This window comes from Juglans regia, chromosome 12 (assembly GCF_001411555.2).
Source record: "Juglans regia cultivar Chandler chromosome 12, Walnut 2.0, whole genome shotgun sequence".
Lineage (NCBI taxonomy): Eukaryota > Viridiplantae > Streptophyta > Magnoliopsida > Fagales > Juglandaceae > Juglans > Juglans regia.
The window spans coordinates 29,223,110-29,247,194 of record NC_049912.1 but is presented as its reverse complement, the minus strand read 5'-3'; the positions used below and the strand labels follow the sequence as shown (position 1 = coordinate 29,247,194).

Genomic DNA, 24,085 nt, shown 5'->3' with positions numbered 1-24,085 from the left:
GATCCTTGAATTCTCTTTTTTCTCTTTCTCTAGCATTTAACAGGTCATGCATATTATGAGTGAGAGTGATAAGTTTCGATTGAGAAAGTAACGAGTAATAAATTAATAGCACGATTGTCTGGTTGTTGTCTACAACCCAGAAAACAGAGACAATGAAATCAATTAGTTTTCTTATAAACATGTGATTCCGATTGCGTCCTGGCTTCCTTATGTCGGTCAGAAGTTAATTGCATGAACAGAGCGCAAATGGCTTACGTGCCCCCTCACTTGCTGAACATGGTTTTTTTAAATATATATATATATAGCTTACGCTCCAGGTCAAATTATATCCTTGCATTCACATTCGCTTTTAATATATAAAACTATAAAATCCGTTTAGATATAGAAATACTCTCAATTTATTTTATTTTATCAAATTTTTATACAAAATATAATAAATAATTTAATTTTTTTAAATCTTAAAATAATAATAATATTAAAAAATATTATTTTAATAATATTATTTTATTCAATTCATATAAATTTATATCATCTCATCTCACTATCTGTCCTTAAAAGGAATCAAAACTATTGTAGTTTTGAATAATAGCAAATACCCTTAGACAGATTATTATTATACGCCATTGATGCTATCGATTTGAGATATATAGGAAAAATGATGAAATGGTCCTGTATATTGGAGGAGTCTCTGATCCTTTTTCTTTTTTGGCATAGAATATAATTAATGATGTTTAATTAATTGGGAGTTTTAACTTTTAGTAACGCCTTATTCCGAAAACTTTCAGTTAAGAAATGTGAAAATTTTTTGACGTAAGAAAAAAGAAAACTTTAGAAAAAGTGAAGGGAGGGTGTGACTCTTAATTTTTCTCTCTTTGCAAGTCGTAGCAACAAAGGGTGGGTCGACCGAATACATATACCCAAGAACATTGGATTCATTTTACTAAAATGCAACAGAATGGTAGAATTCTAGAACCTTACACCACAAAGGAAGGGATTTTTCTCTCTTCTGGAAGAAGGACCGGAAATGAAACACTGTTGTTTTATTATTAATGAAAACTACGTTTCATTTAGGCCATCTGTAGATTGTAATAAGAATTATTCTTTTCATAAGATGTGAAGTGTGAGGTAGTGAATAGAAATTGATAAGAATAATTTTTCTTGATAAAATGATCGTGATTAGTTAGTTTTAGGACTTCAAAGTTCAATCATCTTAAAAATTCCAAATTTCTTGTTTGTAACCAATTATCAATTGTAACTCTAATCCCCAGTTGGGTCACATTCTATATTATTGAATTGAAGCCATCATCATGTAAAAAATGAAATGTTTCCAATTTAAGTCCATATTTATATTTTTTTAATTTATATTTAGCGCACGAATTCGCTTACAATAAAATTTTTTAAAAAAGAAAATCTCTTTATCTTAAAGGAAGCCAGATATCCACGTGGATTTGGATTATCTGCATCGAAAATCGAAACTCTACATCAATTCTCTTCTCCATTTGGACGAAATTATCGTTCAGAGAGGCCATGTATATGGATTGATAGTCATAGATCATAGATGGTAGTGTTTTTTTTTTTTTTTTTTGATAATAAATGATCACATTCCATTTATGATATATTGTAAAAGTCAAGATATAAAATAGAAAAAGTGAAATTTAGTTATATATTTTAAAAGATAAGATAAAAGAACCATTGTAAATACTCTAAAGAGATTTTATAAAAATAAATGGAAAATATTAGGGCCACCAAATGGTGGTTCTGAGATATTTTTTTAATACTATTTTTAATTTTGTTTACTTAATAATTAAGAAAATAGTTTTTAATGACATTATGAATTTAAAAAAATGTTTAAGGGTATTTAGAAAATACATAAAAAAAAACAAAAAAAAAGTAAAAAAAATTTACAATTGTCGAGACCCAAATTAAATTTCAACTTGGTGGCGGTAAAGCCACCCAAAATAAATTTATAACTTAACGTGATTTTATTTAATAGGTTATATCTATTTTATAATAAAAATAAATTTATAATCTCACGTATCAAATAATATTAATTTATAAATTTATTTTAAAAAGTATTACAAATACAAAAAAAATTATATAAAATAAAATTATAAATTGATATGATTTTATGAAATCTTTTAGATATACTTTATAATAAAAATAAATTTACAATATGACGTACCACATCAAGTTATATCAGTTTGTGAGTTTATTTTTATATAATTTTTTGTGATTAAAATATTTTTTATTTATTTTTATAAAAAAAAATTGTGATTAAAGTATTTTGATGAGAAATATAATTTATGACTAATCACGTGGCGGTGAGATTAGGAGGACCATGGGGTCTTTTGAAACAATACCGTACCAATAATAAAGAAAGGGCATTGCGACAAAATGTATTGTAGTACACTTGTAATGACTCATTACAAGGTTTTTGTGTGTTCAAAAATAGTTTTATTATTTTGAATTTTTTTTAGTATAATTATATTATGTTAAGAGGTTTTGTACACCGCACGTTGTAGTCCTACCCAAGCGGGGAATGACAGCTCTATTCTACTTCTCTCTCTTACGAACCCCCAATGTCGATGTGTTTCGGGTTATGAATTGAATTTTTTATTAATAATAAAGAGTTAAATAGTAAAAAAAATTATGTAAAATTTATTTAAATTGAATTTAAAATATATTTAGATATTAGGTTGAATTTAATTTTTTTATAGAAAATTAAAAAAAGATTGTAATAAAAAAATTTAAATTAAAAAAAATTATAAATTTAACGTGTAAAACAATTTTAAATTAAAAAAATATAATAATATAAAAGTTAAATATTTAAAAATTAAATTAAATTAAATTCAACTGAAATTGAAAACAAACGCGCTGAACTGCACCTAGAAAGTACAGCTGGAACTTGTCGTCCCTTAAAATGGTAAAAAAATAAATAAATAAAATTAGAAAATGAAAAATTAGACATAAGTACATAACTGGTGATACATATAGATGTTGCGTGCCGTGTCGGTGCTGCCGACACTCACATCCACCGCTTGGCTACGTGAGGTTCCCGGATCACAAGACTTTCTAATTAGTATAAGCTCGTCGGTGCCTTTATTTTTATTTTTTAACAAATAATTTATATATATTTTAATTTATAATATACATACTTTACACTCATGCATTTTCTTTTAGTTATTTTTTATGATTTATTTTATAAAGTTTCTTTTGATTACACAAACCATTTTATTTAATTATTATAATTTTTAAATTTTTTTACATAAAATATAATAAATAATATATATTTTTTAAATTATAAAATAAAAAATATATTAAAAAATTATCTTATAATAATATTTTATTCAGTTGAGAGTCAAAGTCTCGGCCTCACGAGGAAAGCAGTAAACACTATCAAACTACAAGACTATTGAAATATTGATAGAATAAAAATATTAATAAAAATCCTTCGATAGACAATAAAAGAAAAAAAGAATATTGAAACATAGCCATGTGCCTCGTGGGTGCCTCAATTAGTGGACACAACGTGGCGACAACGTGGTTGAATCACACATTTTCTGCACCCCAAACCAATGCATATATGCATCAGAATTTTTATTTTTTTTTCCCTTTAATTCAATGTATGCATCATCAACTGAGATTGAAGCATAGTTCACCCCACAAATTTATGGGCTTGTTTATTGTATTTGTTGCGTTTCTAACGCATTCTCAATTTCCAGTGCAGTTTTGGCATGTTGTGTGCTTCAAAATTGTGTCGGTGGAGCTAATTTCGTAATTCAGCTAATGCTACGTCACCTCAAGGGCCCGATCTGTGGTGAGAGAGATTGGGCCTGCATACCAAGCCCATATATATTTTACAAACACAGAACGTTGATCCAGTATTTTCGAGCACGTTGGGCCCACAAATATTGGCCCAAAACTTCAAAAGTAATAATTAATACGGCCCAACACGCTAACCGTTTCGGAGTGGCCGTCTGGCCTTCTGCTGACTGCTCTCCCTTGTAAGAACATCTGTGAGGAGGAGAGCAGAGGCTGCACAGCACATTCAAGGAAGCTCAGCTCAGAGTTGTAGCAAAAAGGTACCTTAAAAGGAGAAAGCAGTTCCAAGAATTTATCTTTAGGAGGCTGAATAAGTATTATTTAATAATTAACCATCTCTTTATATATTTTTTTATAATTTATATTATTTCATGTTTAACATACAAGTTATTATAAACAAAATTCAAGATATATTTCAATTTAGGAATATATGATGTGTTACGTTAGATTATAAAATTAATTTTATTATAAAGTATCATGTAAAATTCTATCGGTTTATAAATTTATTTTTGTGAAATTTATTTCTAATTATATCACTTCTTTATATATATAAATATATATTATATTTTAAAAAAGCATAAATAATTAATATAAAACTCGTCTCTCTCTTCTGGTTTTATTAGAATCGTTTTGAATGAAAACACTTCCGGCCGGAGCTTTGGAAGCTGACGAAATGCAAGAAAGAGGACGAAGGCGCTTCATGATGCGCACCTTGCGAGAAAGTTCGTCCCAAAGATATACGTAACCTTGGCCAATATACCGCAGATAAAAGCTGCAAGAACGTCCGACCAGGTCCACAATTCTTAAAAATGGATAACCTTATAAGGTATATATATACAAATAAATTCGATGAAAAGAGAATTAATTCAACTATAAAGGCATTAAATATGTACATGTAAACATATTGTGCCACAATCTCAACGTAAATTCTAAACTCCCAAACACTGACTTTTTCGTGTAACATCAGCAACTGATTTTTCTCCTAGATTTTGCACTTTGGACTCGGGACCTTCGACGTTCTCTCTATTTCTAACCAGAATGCCGAAAATATAGCGCGCACACAGAGAGAAAGAGGCTGAGGAAGAGAAAAGCCATTTAAGTTCACTACCCTTTTATCACTATCGTCTTTGGCTGGCATCTTTCCTCTACCTCTCTCGTCGTTTTTCATCGTCATTCTACTGCAACAGGTGCAACTCTTTTCACGGTGGCTAACGTCATTGAGTAACACATGGCGTGCATGAAGTTGGGATCCAAATCCGAAGTCTTTCACCTTGATAACCTAACCTGGTCAGTCATTTCTTGCCTTTTGTTATTTATTACCTGTTACCATTTTCTTTTTTGTTTCTAATCTGATTGTAATTTGTTCTCAGTTTGTTTTACAATGTGATTGTAATTTGTTAAAATTGAAATTTTGAACTCTGGGTTTTCGATAATATTGAATGCCACTTGATGGATTCGTGAAGTTTTGCATTATGAAATCAAACTTTTGGGCTTGGTTGTGAGGGTTGTATTGACGGTCGAGAAGTCTGTGACGGTATAAAGGAACCTATACAAAATTTAGAATTCAATGTATTAGCTAATAGCATAATTTATTCAAATGCTAATAGTGAGAAAGATTGAGCAATTTTACCTGAATTTTGAATTTACTCAAACTGGTTCGACTTCGGGTCCTTCCGTCTTGACACCAACATCGTTAATCGTATGAGCCTGCCTGTGTGTTCCATTAAGCAAGGGCTTGAAAGGATGAGTGAGGCTGAAAATTAAAGGACCAATTACTTTGTGTTTCTTGTCTACTTCAACATGACTTTCTGGGCGGGTTTTGAAACTCTATAATGAAATCCTGTTTTAATAACAAAAAGGAATCTGGCACTGTCCCTTTGGCGGACGGGTTTTCGAAAGGACAATTCGGCATCAGATTTCAATTATTTTTCTGATTGTCTTGTAACCTACTTGAGTGTCCAATTGATTTTTTGGGGTATAGGAAGTCTTGTTTGTTGCCTTGGTTTAGATGAGATTTATGTACATCAAATTGGTTTCTCAAATAATTGCATCCCCCAGTTATGAAGAGATTATTGGATGGTTAAGACTATAGTGGCATTTACCTACATTGGTTCGTTTGTATTGTTTGCAATGTGATAGCAGTTCAGTAGTAGGATGAATGTACAATTCCATCCTACAAACAGCTGCAGGAGTTTTCTTTTTTATTTCTTAAGAAAAATATGTTAAAAAACCTGTTAGCTGTAATAAATTAAAGTGTTGTATGTGTTTGCAATGGTTCCTGCAATGATCAGGACGAAAGTTTCTAAATGGACTGGTGGATTAATACGATTGACATCTCTTTGAGTAATATTTTCTCCTCTCTCTTTATGAGTTCTTTTAAGCCAGACACTTTTGCAGGCTTTGCTCAACAGGGCTTTCTAGTGATGTCATTCTTGAAATAGGAGAGAAGACCTTCCATTTGCACAAGGTACATTTACTTGGCCTAGCCTTTGCTCTGCTAATTGAGTTCTCATTATTTATGGCATATGTGGATTTCGCCACTGCGATTTAAGAGGCATGTAATGCTTACATCATGACTTACATTGAGATGATGCTTGAATAAATCACTTCAATGTGCAACCTTGGGTCTCTGATCTTCTTTGGTTGTTGTATTTTGTGTCTTGAGGTTCTCCTCATGTACAAGATGCCTGACTAGAAACAATCCAAAGTAGCTGGTGCTCATAAACTTAAATTCAATCTTGTCTGCATTTAAATGTTTAGACTTTTTTGGGAACCGAAATGTATGATAGAAATAATCTGAATTCTTCTACATTATCTCCCTCTTCTTTGTAGATCTGAAATTGAAAAAGGAAAAAGAAAAAAACTTATTTTTAATTAGATTTGTTGATAGGACTATAACAATCATATGTGCAGAATAAAAGCTTAATAATGAGCTTTTTATTTTAGATTTCTTGTAATTAGGGACGTGCAAAAAATATGACATGCAGCTCATCTTAATGACGAGCATAACTGATATTCTTCTTCATATTTCTCCTCTTCTTTATAGTCCTGGAGTTCTGAAGAAGGTAAAAAGATAAAAATAAAGACTTGTCAGTTATATTTGTTTACAGGAAGTGATAAAAATAATGCAAGCTGACTAGAAGCATAGCTATGATATTTTCTTCTGGACTTCTTCTAATTTGGGATGTGTGGAAAATCATGGAGATCCTTCTCATTACCTTTTTTTGTTGTTTATTACTTTTATTATTGTCTTTACTGGTCATCATGTATATCTGGTTTCACTCTTATGTCTTGCATACTCATGAAATACATTCCCTCTCTTCCTTTCTTGACATGCCAAACAGTTTCCCTTGCTGTCCAGAAGCGGACTGTTAGAATATCTCATTGGAGATCTTTCTGGCGAGGATGAGACAAAGTGTGTTTTGCAGCTACATGACATACCTGGAGGAGCCAAAACCTTTCTTCTTGCAGCCAAGTTCTGTTATGGCGTTAAAATAGAGCTCACTGCATTAAATGTGGTCAGGCTCAGGTGTGCAGCTGAGTATCTTCAGATGACTGAAGACTATGGAGAGGGGAATCTTATAATGCAGACGGAAAATTTTCTTAATGAGATTTTTTGTTACTGGACAGACTCAATTAAAGCTCTTGAAACCTGTGAAGAGGTTCTACCACATGCAGAAGAGCTTCATATTGTTTCAAGATGCATTGATTCATTGGCAATGAAAGCTTGTGCAGATCCAAGTTTGTTTAGTTTGCCCATGTCAGGATGCAGTGCTGTGGACAACCCAGGTGCGGCTGGAATTTGGAATGGAATACGCACGGCTGCTAAGCCCAATCCTGTGAGTGAAGATTGGTGGTATGAAGATGTGTCCATTCTGATATTTCCTCTGTATAAAAGACTAATTCTGGCTGTAGGAACGAGAGGGATGAGGGCAGAGAGAATTGCTGGGTCCGTTGTCTACTATGCAAAGAGGCATCTCCCCTTGTTGGGTAGGCAATCAAGCTTCCCGAATGGGACCTGTGCTGCCCCGGGATCAGCTATTTCTGCCTCATCCGATGTGGGTCAAAGGAATCTTCTTGAAGAAATTGTCGAGTTACTACCCATTGAAAAGGGTGTCACAGCAACTAATTTTCTTCTTAGGCTTTTAAGAACATCAATGATTTTAGATGCCAGCCAATCATGTCGTGAGAATTTAGAGAAAAGGGTTGGCGCTCAGTTGGATCAAGCAGCTCTTGAAGATCTTCTGATACCAAATATGGGGTACTCAGTCGAGACCCTTTATGATATTGACTGTGTTCAACGGATTCTCGATCACTTCATTCTGGTAGATCGTGGTTCTCTTGATTCTAATTCTAATTGTATGGTATATGAGGGGCAGTTGATGGGAGGTTCCAATTCACTGACCCCAATGACAATGGTGGCTAGTCTGGTGGATGGTTATTTAGCCGAAGTGGCACCTGATGTTAACTTGAAGTTATTGAAATTTGAGTCGCTAGCTGCTGGTATCCCTGATTATGCCAGGCCATTAGATGATGGAATCTACCGTGCGATTGATATATTCCTCAAGGTAACAAAATAAATAAATTCAGATGTGCTTCCGCTTATTTGTGACTTTCCCTGCAAAATCTTTTGATTCTGGTCATCTTGTTCGATGGCTACAAGTTTCCAGAATATTTAAATATTTTTCAGATAACATGGTTTAAACTGGATAGTTATTGCCTTATTTCGTGTAGGAGTGATTTCTTTTTCCTGTCCCTCGTCTCTTATTAGATCTGCTTAATTTTGAAGGATATTCATTTTAGACTTATTTATTATAATGAGATTCATTCACCACGATTAACACTCAAGTCTGGTACATTTGTTCTGGAAATGGCTTAAAAGGGAGAATAATTCATTTTATTAGCAGGAAAAATAATAATTTTTTAGTCACTTTATATATTTATCACTTTCTTTGTGTTTTAGAGAAGCAGCAACATAATATGGTGCTTGGGCATTAAACTTTGACTTTGTTCCTTCTTTAGTTGACAATTTCCTTGACCAATAAATGGAAATGATACTTGTTTTCATGGTGGAATTACTATACTATATTCCAAAAGAAATTGTGCTCCGAACTCATTTCATTTTCAAGCTCACTTGAAAATGTTTGTTCGTTTTCTTTGAAGTTGCTTCCCATTGCATGCTACATCATTTACCGTATTTCCTAATAAAACTAAACTTGTCTCAACTTCAGGCTCATCCCCGGCTAACAGACTCTGAAAGGGAACAACTCTGCAGGCTCATGAACTGCCAGAAGCTCTCCTTGGAAGCCAGCACCCATGCAGCCCAGAATGAGAGGCTGCCACTTCGTGTCATTGTCCAAGTTCTATTCTTCGAACAACTTCGGCTCCGCACCTCTGTTGCTGGTTGGTTCTTTGTCTCTGACAACCTTGAGAACTCTCAAAATCACAGTGGGAATCTTGCTTTGATCAGAAATGATGCCTCTACCCAAGCAGCAGGCACCACTCAAAACCACCTTGTAGCGGTTAATGACATGAAGGGACGGGTATCTGAGCTTGAAAAGGAATGCTCTAGCATGAAACAAGACATTGAGAAGCTAGTGAAGACAAAAGGAAGTTGGAACGCCATCTTGAAAAAATTTTCTTTCAGACCAAAGACGAAGTCATCCTATGATCCAAATGCATCGAAGCCGGGCAACAATTCCAAAACGTTGCCAGAATCAAAAGAACCACTTGCAAATGGAAAAGTAAATCATGGCAGTGGTGAATTGGAAGGTTGAATATCATGTCCTAATTGAAAGATTTTTTTTTTTTCATTCACCAATAACTTCTTTTCTCACCCTCCGGCAAGTAGCTGCTAGCTAGTCGTTATCTGTTTCTGAAGGGTTTATAATTACACTTAAGACATAAGATTGTATTACAGTTCCTCTCACCTTTTAGATCTTCCTCTGATATTTGATATTTTTTTCAGTTTTCAAACTCTGTTCTCTTATACCATTCTTTGTCCTATGGTCTTTAACCGCTCTATATTCTAACCAAGTGCATCAAACTACATGCAATATAACTACTTAAAAAACATGTACACAATCTGCGTACAGCAAAAAGCTAGTGACTGTAGAAGATAAAATCAGCTCTTAGGAATTTATTTAAAAGAATGGTAGATCATGCAAACTTCCTACAATGATCCAATGTTTCAAAAGTTAAATCAATCCGTCAAGCTGAAGATGCCGAAATCATGACCTCCATAGAAAAAATTATCCTAATGTGTAAATTTAAATTGAAAAACAGGTTCGGATCCATTTTGAACCAGTCCAGTCCAGGATTGGTTCATATAATGTGCAAATTAGCCGGAATCGGTCCGGTTCTGGTTTTAGGATTTCCTAGACTTGACCGGACCGGTTGATACAAAAAATATATAAAAATTAATATTTTATATATAAGTTCTATACAAAATATTTTATACATATATAAGTTTTATATATAATGTATAATTATATGTAAATTTTTTATATATAATATATATAATTATATATCATATATGAAATAATTTCATATTATAATTTATAAATTATAACTAAATTGTTAATCTTAAATATGAACATTTGTAATTTATTTGATTATATGCTATTAATATAATTATATATAAGATAATGTTTTTATAAAATAAAAATTTAATCTTAAAAATAAAAATTTAATTGATCATATATCATATAGCTATACTAATATATAGTTTATAACTAATACTAATATATAGCTATACTAATAGTCTAATATTAATACTATTATATAGTCTAATAATTTATATAGCTATACTAATATATAAGTTTATAACTAATACTAATATATAACTATATTAATAATATAATATTAATACTATTATATAGTCTAATATTTTATATAGTTATACTAATATACAAGTCTATAACTATTTAACTAATACTGATAGTTTAATATAGATTATAGTTATAGTTATATTAATATAGTTATACTAAATCACTATAACTAATACTAATAGTCTAATATTAATACTATTATATAGTTTAATATATTAGACTATAATATATTAAATGTATTACAAATATATATATAAATTATAATTATCAATTTCCCAAACCATCAAAAACAATTTTAATTATCATTTAAACAAAAATACATTGAAAATATAGGAAACGGCGCCGTTTTCCCTATAACTAAACCCTGAAATCGTCGCTTCGTCCGCCTCTCACTCTCTCGTCTCTGCCTCGGCCCTTTCTCAGTTCTCACTCTCTTGTCTCAACTCTCTCGGCTCTCACTCTCTCTTCTCTCAACTCTCTCGGCCTCACTCTGTCTCTCTGCCGAGTCTGCCCCCTCAACGGTAAGTTTTTTTTTTTTAAATTACATACTAGATTTTTGTGATTGGGTTTTGTGATATTAGGATTTTTGAACCCGAAATTTAGGATTTTGTGTGATTGTGTTTTTATTGTGTTTGTGATATTAGGGTTTTGTGATTGGGTTTGTGAAATTATGATAGACGATATTTGTGATATTTCTAAAACTTTTTTACGATGCAACTTTGCATTTCTCGGGACCAATTATGTCACTTGCAACAGTTTTGTATTTGAGCTAGTGACAATTCTAGCTGCAATTTTCTCAAGAAACCTCTACATATTCATCTACAAATCCTTTTTTTAAGCATAAACGTTAAAAAAAAAAAAAAAGGTGAACTGATCAGTGAATTGAGACGGTACCGTGTCTAATTTAATGCAGGGTTAATTTGTCTTGTCCTGCATGTGTTCCGAGTACTGGTTTGTGTTATAGAAATTCATGTGAGTCAAAATAAATCACAGTGAAAGGATTAATATTGGGTAAAGGATTTGTAGATGAATATGTAGAGGTTTCTTGAGAAACTAAGGGGGGAAAGGTTTGATTTTTCATTAAGTTATTGGGTTCTAATAGATTATTGGCCTTTAGGATAGCTTCACGACTAAAGAAGTTAACTATTGGGTAAGTGTTCTATGGCATTTACCAGAATTATAATTAGTGGTAGAATACCCTCTTTTCTGATTACAGGATTTATTCTTCTTCTTCTTTTCTCTTATCTAAAATGGTTTCACTTAATGAATCAATTTGAAACTCCAAGGTCAGAAAGCTGATCTAATTTGGCTTGTTGAGTAGCTATCCCAGGAAGTGATCTTAAGCTCAAGAGTAAGCTTGATGTTGCAATGTAGGTACTCCAATGGTATGCAGAAATGACAATCAGTGAGACAGCCCCAAGTATGTTTCACAAAAATACTAATATTTCGGCTACCATGGCTAAGATTCAGATTTCAAGCTTGTCATTTAAACGATGGGGTAGAAAATACCCATTTATCAGATATGGGCTTCCAATGGTCTCACTCACGGTGTTTGGGGCCATTGGTCTTGGTCATCTCTTACAAGGCAGGTTAGTGCTATTGTTCTTCTCAATTTACAATTTCAAATCTTCTGATCTCGCTGTTGATTCCGTAAAGAGAAAAATATATTACATGAAGTGCCGTTTTATCCTGTCAAACATTCTGAGTATAGAGAGCATTTGTGATAAAATTGGGTTTTTTTTTTAATTTTATTTTAGGAATTTTATGAGCAATTTTATTCGGAATATAAATTTTCTGAACAGTGGTGTAGAATTCTAAGAATGGATAGAGTTGAAATAATATTTGTGTTTTCTATATCCTGATACACGTACAACGATGGCTTTAAATACAAATGTGAGAGTAACGGTAAGTTTACTTTTTGAATTTATAATACAAGTTCAAAAACAATTGAATTCAAAACCCAGGATTATGGCTCCGTCTCGTGCATGATATGCGGCAACGGCTTGAGATTTGCAACAACAGCTTGAGATTTTTCAGTTTGCAACGGCTTGAGATTTGCAACAGCTGGAGTTTGATTTTCGGTGGCCTCATTATGATCTTCTGCTTCGTATGCTCCAATAAGTGGCATTGTGAAATTTTTGGTTTATATCCTTTGTGTATGGATCTAAAGTACGCCCTGGTAAGTAACTTGTGGGGCAGAGTCTTGCAGGCATCATATTGCCTTTACTGCTGAAAATGTCGAAAATATGAATTATAAGCAGATCTTCTTCGTTTTCCGCCATAGTCCTCTTTCTTCTGGTCCACTACCAATTATACCCTTTGGATGCCCGTCCCTGTTACATTATGTTGTTTCTATCACTTCTAGAGCAATGCAAATAATCAAATTTTATGTTTTTTTTTATTGGAATGAATTTCCTATATTTAATTGAGATCTTGGGGGAGCGACATCTTTTGGGGTGTCATCAAGAGCACCACTCAAGAACATAGAAAGCCCTCCCTTGTTGTTCTTCTTCTTAGATGATATTGGTACTAAGTTCTTATTTTCCAGCAAGACTGAACTTTCCTTCTGAACACAAAAAGTGGACTCTTTAGCGGCTTGAAGCCCTCTGTTTTTAAATAATCCAGATTTTAGATATAAATAATCTAGTCATCTCTTTGTAGGTCGTTAAGCTACTTCATCTCTGCGGTATGCCACTATAAGGCTATGATGTACAGGAATCAACGTACACAAACTGAGTTTCCCAAAATTTTTTTTGTCACTTTCTCAATGCTAATTTTATTCTGGTTTTTCCCATTTCCTACAAAAATGAGTAAAAGGTCGTTGGAATATATTACTTTTGCTGGCGCTCTACCATGGGTGTATGTTATTTTCCTTGGCATATAAATCTTGAATGAAAGAAATGCTTAACAAAATGAAGACAGTTTGTTTGCTATTATTTGTGCTTGCTCTGTAATATTGGACTTGCTGGTGATTTCTAGAAATGGTGTTGTCATCATTGCAGTCGTTGTTATCGCCATCATCATTTCTTTGATTTTTTTTTCCCCCTCTTCTCCTTCTCCTAAAGTTTGGTGCGCTTCTAGTTCAGTAAGGATATTGCAAAGGTGAAGGATGATCAAGAATGGGAGATCACTGAGACAAGAAAAGCACTGTCTAGAACAGGACCCATAGAAGCATATAAACCAAGAAAAATCTCATTGGAGGAAGAGCTAAAGGTAGAGGACTTTTGCAGGTATAATTGAATACAACTGAGGGTATTTGCTGCTCACCCGTCTGTTTCTGTGTAGGCTTTGCAAGAGAAGGTGGACATAAACAACTATGAGTACAAGCGAATTCCTAAACCAAATGACGGAAATTGAGGCAAGTCTTTGCTCTCTGCCTGCTGGATAATCTCAGCCTTCGGATTTTCAATTTTTGATTTTGGTTAGTAGACACTACCTATTTCCTGGATTCACGGGTGATCTCCTTCCCCACCCCCGTGGCTGTTCAAAAGTGTATACATTTTATACTTCAATAAATTGCGCTTGCGGCTATGAACGTGAATTGGGTTGTAAGATTCTTGAAGCGACGAAAGTTTTACTCAGTGTGCTCGTTAGTTCCTCTTTACATCTTTTTTCTAAACCAAGAGGGAATCGAAGATGAAGAATGGGAAAAGGAAGGAAAGGGGAGAGTAACACATGATGGAAAAAATGTAACAATGGAGGCTGCGGCCAGCTAACAAGGGACGGTATGTGGATGGAATGTCTGTTGAGCACGTTAATCGTCTAAGCAAATTCTCGTATGACTTCTGCAATGATGTTCGCGAGCATGTACTGTAAAACTGTTTGGCAAAAATCCAGGGGTGATGTAATGGTCCTAGAGTGAGCCATATAAACCGATCGTCCCAGTCAAAATTCTCCTTCACACTTTTGGAACTATCGAATTTGGGAAACTTCTCATCGATTTATCCGAGATGATTTTGCGAAAAATTCTTTGTTAAGGACCTGTAGTCACTCGAGATTAGTCTAAACAACTGTTTGGCAGAAGGGTTGCACTTCTGGTGCATTGTTTGAGGCCTGAATTCGTCAGATCGACATAGGAAGGAGATTTGTTTACTTTCTGTCGGCTGTCACAGGTTTGTACTCTTAATTTCGGTCACTTCCATACATCACCCAGTTATAAAAGACCCGTCCTAGAATGCAATGCAACTCCATGTACGAGGAACACGTGATGTATAAAGATGAATGTTATGTGAAGGTTCAAGCTATCTTCGATTAGGAGTTGAGCAGGCCAGTGTCCCAATTCGGGCCCAAAGCCTCGACAAGCTCGCACGCTGTGTAGTCTCGACTCTCCAAGGATTCGAAAGGAAGCATAACTAATCATTAACACAAATTTTCACGTTGTCTTAAGCTGCATCTCCTTATCTACTTTAGAATTCTTTTTGATACAGTGCAACTCAGAGAGTGGATCAGTAAAAAAGCCAAAATCGCTGTTACGATCCTGAGGACCTTTACTATCCAATGGTTCTAGAGGTTTTGAATCAATAGATGGGTTTTAACAATTGCATCGATCGTTTCAAACTCAGATGGTGTCCCTGAATTATACGAGACCGACACTTCAAACTCCATGATCCCAGGAAGCATGGCACAAAATCAGTGCATCTTTTTTGTCTCTGCATGTGCATCTGTATTTTAAGGTTTTCTTGTAAATTAAGTATTTGTACATCACGCACAAAATCAACCACCCGCGAATGGGGGCTGTTGGTTTCAAACACTAAACTCAAGAAAGTCACAAAATTAACAGAGCTTTGTGGAAATAATCGAGATCAGGTAACTTATACAGCAGGCAAAAGAGTTCATCGCATCATATACCCAAGTCTCCCAGAGAGAAGAGCCATTCCTCGTTATGTACACCCCCAAAACCACGAAAAATGAAGAACTTCATGTTCTAAACCCTACCTAGTGCCCTTTTTTACCTCCCAAATTTTTTTTTTCCCTTGACAAGTAACTCCCAAATATATTTTTTACCCTTACCATTCCTCCAAGCTTCATACTTTATTCATTTATACGTAAGATAGGAGCAAAATCACAGCCAAAAAACCTCTCTTATCTCTCAAATTTATAACCCTCCCCAGCACAAAAATTAAAAATACAGCAAAATGAGGGATGCAACAAAAAAGCTATTTGAAGATGACCCCCACAATGATCCTGCAAAATTTACCTTGGCTTTAGCCTCTGGGCTGACGGACTACCTAGTAACATAGCCTGAGATCGAGTAAGCATCTCAACCATTGATGGAGTTTGATAAGCTTGAACAAGGCTTGAACCATCAGTGGAGTCACCTCTTGCTGTTGCTCTTTGCCACGAGTGTGAACTCAGTCCAGAAAGAATATATGCTCTCCCAGATGCCTCGTACACATGCCTACTTGCCATCCTCTCTTGCATTTCTTTGAGCTCAGCATTCAGTGCAATGCACAGCCGATCATGGGATTTGGCTGAGACAGTCTCTGACAACACTCTTCGGCAATTTTCGAGAATTGAAACTGCAGCAGCTAAGTCTCCCTGCTCGGCTGCAACACGTGCCTGTGCCATTGCCTCGGCTGCGTGGAGCCTGTTGTGTTGGCGGTCTACTTCTATTGCTACTGCCACTTGTTTAGCTATTTCGGGCCTCTCAATCCTAACTTCGTCACTCTCCAATGTCATCATTTCTTTAGTTAAAGGATCCTTGAAAATACACCTCACCTTTATCAGTGATGTTTCACTGCTGGAAGGTTCTGTGGGGACATAAAGGGAAATTAGAAAATCCCTCTCTTCATCTGCATACAAATCTCCAACATCAATAAATCCAGTGCGCCCATCAACCATCACACGGCTGGGGTAATTTCCTGCTTTCAGTGAGACAAGGTGGGTTTTTGTATGCACACAATCAACTCCCACTTGCAGCTTCTGCACCACAACACTCAACAGCCCCCCAATGCATTGAGCGAATGCATCCTGGATCACAGCTTCAGTCTCAATGAAAGAAAAGGTCCCTCCCGAAATCTCTGAAATTGAGTGCATCGATGAAGCATCATGATCCACACCAAATCCAAAAGCATGCACTGGAATCAGAGATCCTGTGTTATGACCACCATGAATAGATGAAGGGAGGAGCAACTGGTAATTTGGTTGAAGTTGGTTACTGCCAGAGCCACTGACAGTATAAGTGTCCTGCCCATCAGACAACAGTATTATACTTGCCACAGGATTCTTGTCCCTTCGGTCTTCCAGTATCTTGGCACCCTTTCTCAGGCCTTCAGCAATGTTGGTCCCACCATTAGCAACCAAAGAGTTAACAGCTTGCAGTGCCTGTTGCCGCCCTGAGTCTGACATCCGACGGAGGGGAAAGAGGCGACGTGCTGTGGAGGAGAAGGCAATAACTGAAAGCCTGTCATTGGAGCCAAGGTTCTGTATTACGAACCCCATTGCTCGTTTAAGCAATGCAAGCTTGGTCCCTGCCATGCTACCACTGACATCAAGCACTGTGACTAGATCAGCTGGAGCACGAGCAGTCTCAGAAAATTGTGGCAAGCTAGCATGGTTTTGGCTGGTATTTTTCCCTGTAATTGCAGCAGGGGCTTTTAGATGGACCAAAACAGTGAAGTTATTGCAAGATTTGGAACGAGGAACAGCTGAGACTTCTGGGTATGTTTTGATCTCTATTGTTTTAACAGAATCGTGATATGCAGCATTCTTATTGCAGAGGCTTCTATTAGAAAATACAGGCTGGTAATGTAAGGATTCATCATCATTAAATACAGCCGGCTCCGTAGATTGATAAAGTGGAATGATATGCCGCCGATTGATATCTCGAGTGGGAGGTAGTCGGCGGACCATGTTCATCAAAGCATCATTTTGTGGCCAACCAACTGGACCAATTGATGCCCTCCCAGGAGAAGGATCTAAACTAGGACCTTGCACAGGGATTTCTTTCCATTTTGCTCTGCAAACTGGACAGCTTTGGTTGCCATGCTTGACATTTGAAACGATGCAGTGGAAATGAAATGAATGAGAGCATTCTGCAGTGAAAATAGCATGACCACCTCCTTGTTTCATTTTGGTTAAGCATATTGAGCAAGTCTGCTGAGAATGAAAAAGAACACAAGCAAGATGAGCAATCTGACCACAGTTTTTGTCAAATTAGAGAGTTAAGATGTTGCACCATGAAGTTTAAAGAAATGAAGGAATCAACACAACGTGTTCTGAAAAGTCCAACAACTCTTGTGACCAATTAAATTACAGGGGTTGGTAGAAAAAAAAAAAAAAAAAAAAAGATCTTGTATATCAAGATGACGGCAGATCTTCCTGTACAGGGCTTAAATGTAGAAGAACATTTTTTTATATATTTTATAGGGCCCTTTTTCTTTCAATAGTTGAGGTAGTTTACATTACAAGTTTAAGTACCTATAACCGTTCCAGGCAACCACTTCCAAGAACATCTAGGAAGAGTAGGATGCCCACTTTAAGCAAGTTTAAATTCATTTAATATTTTTAATTAGATGTAGCTGTGGGTAGGTTCTCCTATGTCCTAGTCAGTAGTCAAGAAGCAGAATTATCTAACAATAAAAAATGAGGAAAGGAAGTCAAACATTAGTATCCAACATATAGAGGAAACAGAAAGGATAAAATCAAAGGATGTAAATCATTGACCGCTTGCTCAAATCTGTTTTTCTTTCCTTTATTGAAGTTCCCAGGTAGAAAGCTTGCAAATTAAAGAGTCAAACAGAGAAGGCCACCAACTAGCTACTTTTATTCCCTCCAAGGTAAGCAGGAAAAGGAAAGGTAAAACCTGTGGTCATCTTTTACTAGCAAGGCAAACATGAATGGTCCCGAAAAGGACTTGTGGGATAACCCCACAAGCCTAAGGAGGGGAATGATACACGACATTAAGATGAGATGATTTTAAATGAAAGTTGAATAAAATATTTTTAGAAGATTATTTTTTAATATTATTATTATTTTGAGATTTAAAAAAGTTGAATTGTTTATTATATTTTGTGTGAGAATTTGTAATGATGAGATGAACCCGTTTTTATATCCAAACGGGGTCTTAGATGTTTCTTACACACCTCAACAACTGCAAGAATATGATTATACCAAACAAAAATACATAGCAATTATTGAATTATGCACATCCTCATGAAAAAAAAGTGAGGAAAAAAACTGCGAGATAAGTAGAGCCACAGAGGAACTCAATTTCAACTTATATTGAGGAAATTGTAGCAAGCAAGAAATAACTGAGGTAGCATAACTTCAAATCACGTATCAAACAAGAAACCAAAAGACATGAAGAAATTTCGAAGAGCTTTCACTTGTCCAGAAAGCGACAAGAAACTAAATTGATTCTTGTCCCATAACTTCCATTTTCAGTACCCGAAAAAATCCATTTTCCATTATTTAAGTTAACCTCCGGACCCCGGTAAAGCAACTGAGTCCTACTACTAGACTGAGTTCGATAAAAATTTTAACTGCCAACACAACTGAGAACGCTATATCAAGGAATTATATATCTTCTACCGCCATTTCCTTTGCAACCAACGAAAGCAAACGTTCAAAGATTATAAAAAAACCAGTAGAACTCGATAAGGGAAAAAAACCCCCGCAGACAAACACTACACCATGCAGCTGCTATAGTTAAACAACTTGATACCTTGGACGATTTGCTGCCACTTTTTGGCAACCTTAAACCGCGAGAAGACGGTGTGGGTGTGCTTGGCTGCGAAGAAACAGTGCTCCATTTGTCCGGAGAGAGCAGAGCAGCATCGGACAGCCTCTCAGGGGCCTCTAGAGAAGGAGGCGAATCCTCTAAAGTTCTTGGGCCAACTACACAAAGATTGAGACCCAGTGAGACCTTCGCTTTTCTCCATTTGCCTCCCATTTTTCGCTTTCAGATTTCAAACAAGCAAAACCCAAAACAAAAAACCAAGAATCCACAATATTTAGCCCGAGAGAGTGAAAACAAAAGGCAAAACCAAGATCTGAAAGAAGTGCTTATGTGCAGCGAAGTTGCTTTTTTTATCTCTTTCTTTAAGCTGAGAGTTCAGAGTGAAAGACCGAGAAAGGAGGGATTGGGGGCTTTAGGAAAAGTGCAAATGGAGCCGAGAACCAAGATAGAGAGTGGGAGGTTCAATCATCAATGTGGGTTTATAGTTGCAGAGAAATATTAGAAAGACTTGGCTTTGAGGTTCAATGTGAGTTTTAGGCTTAAAAGATGTCAAAGGGAGAGACTGGGTCGTTGAAGAATGGGGAGTTTGAGAATGTACTAGTCTTCTTGGTGTTCTCGGCCGCCATGGTAGGCTGAGAGAGAGAGAGAGAGAGTTGAGAGTCTTGAGACAGAGAGAGAAGGGGTTATTCAGGATTTTGACCTGCTTTGGATCGTTGAGATTTTTTATTAGTGGTAAAAGGACAGAAATAAAAGCACGTTGGTTGAAGAATTGGGAAAGCAAGCTGCTTTATACCCTTGACAGCTTCCATTTCCTGTATTACCCCTCTTATTTCTATCAATTTATCGTTCGTTGTCATGGAGCTCTAGTCCTCCACTGTCTTTCTCTGTTCCTTTTTTTCCTTTTTGTTGTTTCTCTTTAATCTTGAGACCAAAAAAAAATAAAAATGGTCAAGCATTCCTATCAGTGATCTTTTTTTCTTTTCTACCGGTGTTTTTCTTCTACTTAATGTGATTTTCTTTGGTAAAGTACTATCGGTGTTTTGATGAATTAATACTAAGAAAGTGAAGTGGCCTGTGATTTCATTATTTAAGAATATTAAACGTGATATTTTATTTAAAAAAATATATATTCATCATTTATTTTTTATCATTTTCTTATCATTCTATGATATAGCATTAGATGATAAGTTTATAAATGAAATACAATAAATAATCTTCTATTATCTAATATCACATTATGAAATGATGAGAGGATATTGATAAGTAGAATTACTCTTTATCTAAATTGCTTCGAGATATTTCACATTTTAGTTTCAATAAAATATCTAAACGTCTAAGTCATATCTGAATCTATATATTTCAAAAAGATTAATCAATAATATAATTGAAATACTATTAAAATTATCAGCATGATATTTTTGTATTCACTCCTTGCAAAGAAGAAAAAAACACAAAGCAAATCTGTTATTCATTCTTCTCAAGTTTCAACTGTCGTGCTTAATTTTGAATGGCTGCGCTTCTAGTTTCATCTTAATTTGTCTATTGCAACCATTTTTGAATAGGTTCGATCTTTGACGACTCAAGTGAAAGAAAAGGGCTCGATCGGTTTGTTGTCTAAATTAGACTGAGTTCGATTACAGTCCCTCTCTCATCAGAATGTTCAAAGTACTCTCCTCTAGAGCATGCAGCTTGCGCGCATTCAATATGCCAAGAAGAAGATCATGATTTTGAACTGTTCCCAAGCCGTCATTTGTCAATATCGTCTGGACTTGCCCTTAAATCATGATTTGAATCAGCCCAAGTTGCAGTACCAGCGCAAACGATGAATGCAATTGCCAGTTCTGGGATCGTATTTTTCGGGTGAGTACTGGCTCTTCTGATCTCCCTTTCATTGAATATTTAAAATATTATTGGCAATCAAGTTGTACTTTGAGTGGATTATGCCGCTAAGGCCTTTTCTAGATATTGGTCGATCCTCATATTATAATTTAAGAAAGTCGATAATTCCTCATTCATACATATCATCCATCATGATCATCATGAGTACTCATTAATTGGTGGAATTTTCCATTTATTAATGATGCCAATTTATCTTCTCCGACGACACGAGATGATGACCAGTATGCCACACAGCGGTCGTGTTGTGGTTCCCTGCATGCATCCATGTCAACCCTAGCTAAGCTATCTGTTGACATCAATTCTGGTTTTTCATTTTCTTTTTATTTTTTGGGCAAAACAGAAATATAACAAAATAATTATTATCTTTTGTATATATAGATGATCTTTTCCCTTCCATTTATTAATTGTTTCTTCTCTTTTGTATTGTACATAAACATTTTCTAACTCTAAAGTCTGTGTTTGTTGTTGAAGCAGTACTATGAGTCTATGACATTAACGTACGTACACCTTGGCCTTCTTAATTTTGGTGACAGAAAAAATATAATATTCACTTTTCCCCAACAAATGGGTCATATATAACAGATTTATCTGTTTTTAATTTTCTTCTTCTTTTTTCCTCTTTAAAAAGAATAAATGGGAATTTAGATCATCATTATATATATATATATATATTTATAGGACATGAGCAGGCTCCGATCCCGGCCCTTGGAGTTCGTTGACTTGGTTGAGGCCATTGGACAGAAATGTTGAATTTTCCAAGCACCAAAAAACAAATGCTGCACTTTCCTCTTCAACTTATAATAATTCCTTACCACAATTAATAGTTAGATTTTCTAGAAGTTTCTAATTATGCAACTAACTACTTGACATTCATTCGCGCATTCAATTTTTTTTCAGCTACTTGGACGTTTTCTTTTGTTTATGGGCTAGCTTTTAATTTCAACAACTTAATTAGGTACATATATGATCCAGCATCAAGATTTGGCCAGCCTGCAACGGTCAAAAATCTAGAACTCAAGAATTTTGACCAGCTAGCATATTTATAATAAAAAAATTTAATTATAAGCGATTTTGTATACTAATACACGTACTCATTTAATATGATTAATCATAAAGTAGATTTTATTGAAAACAATACTAATTTAAATTTAAAATATAAAGACAATAACATTAATACACAAATTAATCCGGTACACAAACTTGCTTGGTCTCCTTATATACATGTGGTCTTTGAGAATTAAAGCCTGATCTCCTTATATACAGTGTACATCCCTGCGTATACTAGTCCTTCTCCGAACCCATGCATTGAATTCACTTTGTTTATCATTATTTTTAAGTAATAATACCCACACTGCACATGATCATTTTAAACCATATTTCACAACATATATAAAAAAAAAAAAATATTTTTATAAAATGATGTTATTTTTATAAAGTATTTTATAAAAATATTCTTCATTTTAAAATATTGTTATGTAAAATATTGTGTATTTATCGTTTTTCTTGTTTTTATTAGCATTATAGATCATATATAGATATTAATTGAATATTTTGAAGTGATGACCAATTAAAGCCAGAATCTGTTGAAGTTGGGAGAGTTTGTTTTTGAGAAATGCTTTAGCTACGTACAGAAATATTTCACAAAAATAAACCTACAAACTAATGTGGCTTGATCATCATGTGTTACCCTAGATTGTAAAATTAATATAATGTATCATATGAATTTTTATCAGTTTGTGAATTTAATTTTATAGTATCTCTTTATAGTTATAATACTTCTCTTTAATTTTAAGTGGAATTGGATATTTAATATTGGGTGGAGGAGAATTTAGATCTCTCCATTTCAAATGTTTGGTATTGGTCGGCTGGGGCACCAAGAAAGAAAATGATTTCACTTGCACTATATATCTCTTCTGGTCATCAATCTTTAAGTTGCTCAAAGACGAGAGATCAGCACTATCAACCAATGCATGCATCCCATATATATATAATATATATATATATATGTATGTGTATGTACGTACAGACACTACACGAGATAGATCAGTAAAGACTTGCATGATATGAACGTAACGATCGAGCCCTTATAAGTAGTGGAGCTCCTATTCCCACTTTACTCCGGCCCTCAAAAGACAACCTTTTAAAAAGAAAAAATGCTCCATCTTTTAGAAGGCAAAAGTTATTCCTCTCCCCCACAAAACACATCAATAAGGAACTAAAGACAACGACTCCTTTTCATTTCACACCTCCTTTCGAGAGGACGTACACATGCTTCACACAACTTGAGAGAGAGAGAGAGAGAGAGAGAGAGAGAGATTAGGGTTTTTGATCTGTAGCAATGAGTGGCTATATATCCACTAACAAAGAATCCTCATAAAAACCTTCGTGGAGAGGGGATATTGGTATTCCCTTTAGTACTACCTCTAAATTTGCCAGACTTTCTTGGGCAAGTCAACGAAAAAGCTGGCCTTTTATTTTAAAAAAAACAAGATAGGGAACCTATCCTCTTATAATGGTGCCCCCCACTTGCATGGGTATGGTAGTACTGATGTCTTGCACTTAGAACTCACTGTACAGATTACAGATCCCATTACTTAAATTTAATTATATCTCTCTCGATCTCCTCTTCGATCGACATTACACCATTAAGTTAACTAAATTAATAATCTTCGAGGGCTAGCTCATTCAGAAAGCTTGGAAAAAGATCTGTTTCATAGTGTTTAAAGAATCAAATTTTCTAATTAGTCGTTTAATTATTTTGGTGATCTAAAACTCACATGATATGCCTTTCTCTTTTTAAATTACACCATCTAGAGCATTGGATTTGGTTTAGACAAAGTTTTGAATAATATAT

General features: G+C 34.8%; 3 protein-coding genes across 4 annotated transcripts; 2 read left to right on the top strand and 1 right to left on the bottom strand.

The window, feature by feature from the left end:
- Positions 1-4,870: 4,870 nt before the first annotated feature.
- On the top strand, positions 4,871-9,798 carry LOC109008970 (BTB/POZ domain-containing protein At5g03250-like). The gene is made up of 4 exons (XM_018989287.2): positions 4,871-5,109; positions 6,220-6,289; positions 7,167-8,390; positions 9,054-9,798. Exons 1-4 carry the CDS (start codon positions 5,051-5,053, stop codon positions 9,597-9,599), a joined length of 1,899 nt encoding a protein of 632 aa, XP_018844832.1. The 5' UTR covers positions 4,871-5,050; the 3' UTR covers positions 9,600-9,798.
- A 2,346-nt stretch (positions 9,799-12,144) lies between these two features.
- On the top strand, positions 12,145-14,749 carry LOC109008969. Its single transcript, XM_018989285.2, has 4 exons — positions 12,145-12,241; positions 12,617-12,831; positions 13,734-13,865; positions 13,938-14,749. Exons 1-4 carry the CDS (start codon positions 12,175-12,177, stop codon positions 14,007-14,009), a joined length of 486 nt encoding a protein of 161 aa, XP_018844830.1. The 5' UTR covers positions 12,145-12,174; the 3' UTR covers positions 14,010-14,749.
- A 690-nt stretch (positions 14,750-15,439) lies between these two features.
- LOC109008968 (E3 ubiquitin-protein ligase WAV3-like) lies at positions 15,440-20,058 on the bottom strand. Of its 2 annotated transcripts, none has more exons than XM_018989283.2 (2): positions 19,318-20,058; positions 15,440-17,750 (listed from the first exon to the last, which is right to left on the bottom strand). In XM_018989283.2, exons 1-2 carry the CDS (start codon positions 19,543-19,545, stop codon positions 15,846-15,848), a joined length of 2,133 nt encoding a protein of 710 aa, XP_018844828.2. In that variant the 5' UTR covers positions 19,546-20,058; the 3' UTR covers positions 15,440-15,845. The 2 variants fall into 2 exon arrangements, with proteins under 2 accessions (XP_018844828.2, XP_018844829.2); XM_018989284.2 differs by having other exon boundaries at positions 15,440-17,747.
- Positions 20,059-24,085: the final 4,027 nt, after the last annotated feature.

Excerpts from the sequence above, each read along its gene's own strand:
- LOC109008970 (XM_018989287.2), top strand. The coding sequence starts at position 5,051 with ATGGCGTGCATGAAGTTGGGATCCAAATCCGAAGTCTTTCACCTTGAT. Across the intron at positions 5,110-6,219 it reads CACCTTGATAACCTAACCTG|GCTTTGCTCAACAGGGCTTT; the intron begins GTCAGTCATTTC and ends ACACTTTTGCAG. Across the intron at positions 8,391-9,053 it reads CGATTGATATATTCCTCAAG|GCTCATCCCCGGCTAACAGA; the intron begins GTAACAAAATAA and ends TCTCAACTTCAG.
- LOC109008969 (XM_018989285.2), top strand. The coding sequence starts at position 12,175 with ATGGGCTTCCAATGGTCTCACTCACGGTGTTTGGGGCCATTGGTCTTG. Across the intron at positions 12,242-12,616 it reads GGTCATCTCTTACAAGGCAG|GATTATGGCTCCGTCTCGTG; the intron begins GTTAGTGCTATT and ends TTCAAAACCCAG. Across the intron at positions 12,832-13,733 it reads TGGATCTAAAGTACGCCCTG|TTCAGTAAGGATATTGCAAA; the intron begins GTAAGTAACTTG and ends GTGCGCTTCTAG.
- LOC109008968 (XM_018989283.2), bottom strand. The coding sequence starts at position 19,545 with ATGGGAGGCAAATGGAGAAAAGCGAAGGTCTCACTGGGTCTCAATCTT. Across the intron at positions 17,751-19,317 it reads GTGGCAGCAAATCGTCCAAG|CAGACTTGCTCAATATGCTT; the intron begins GTATCAAGTTGT and ends TTTCATTCTCAG.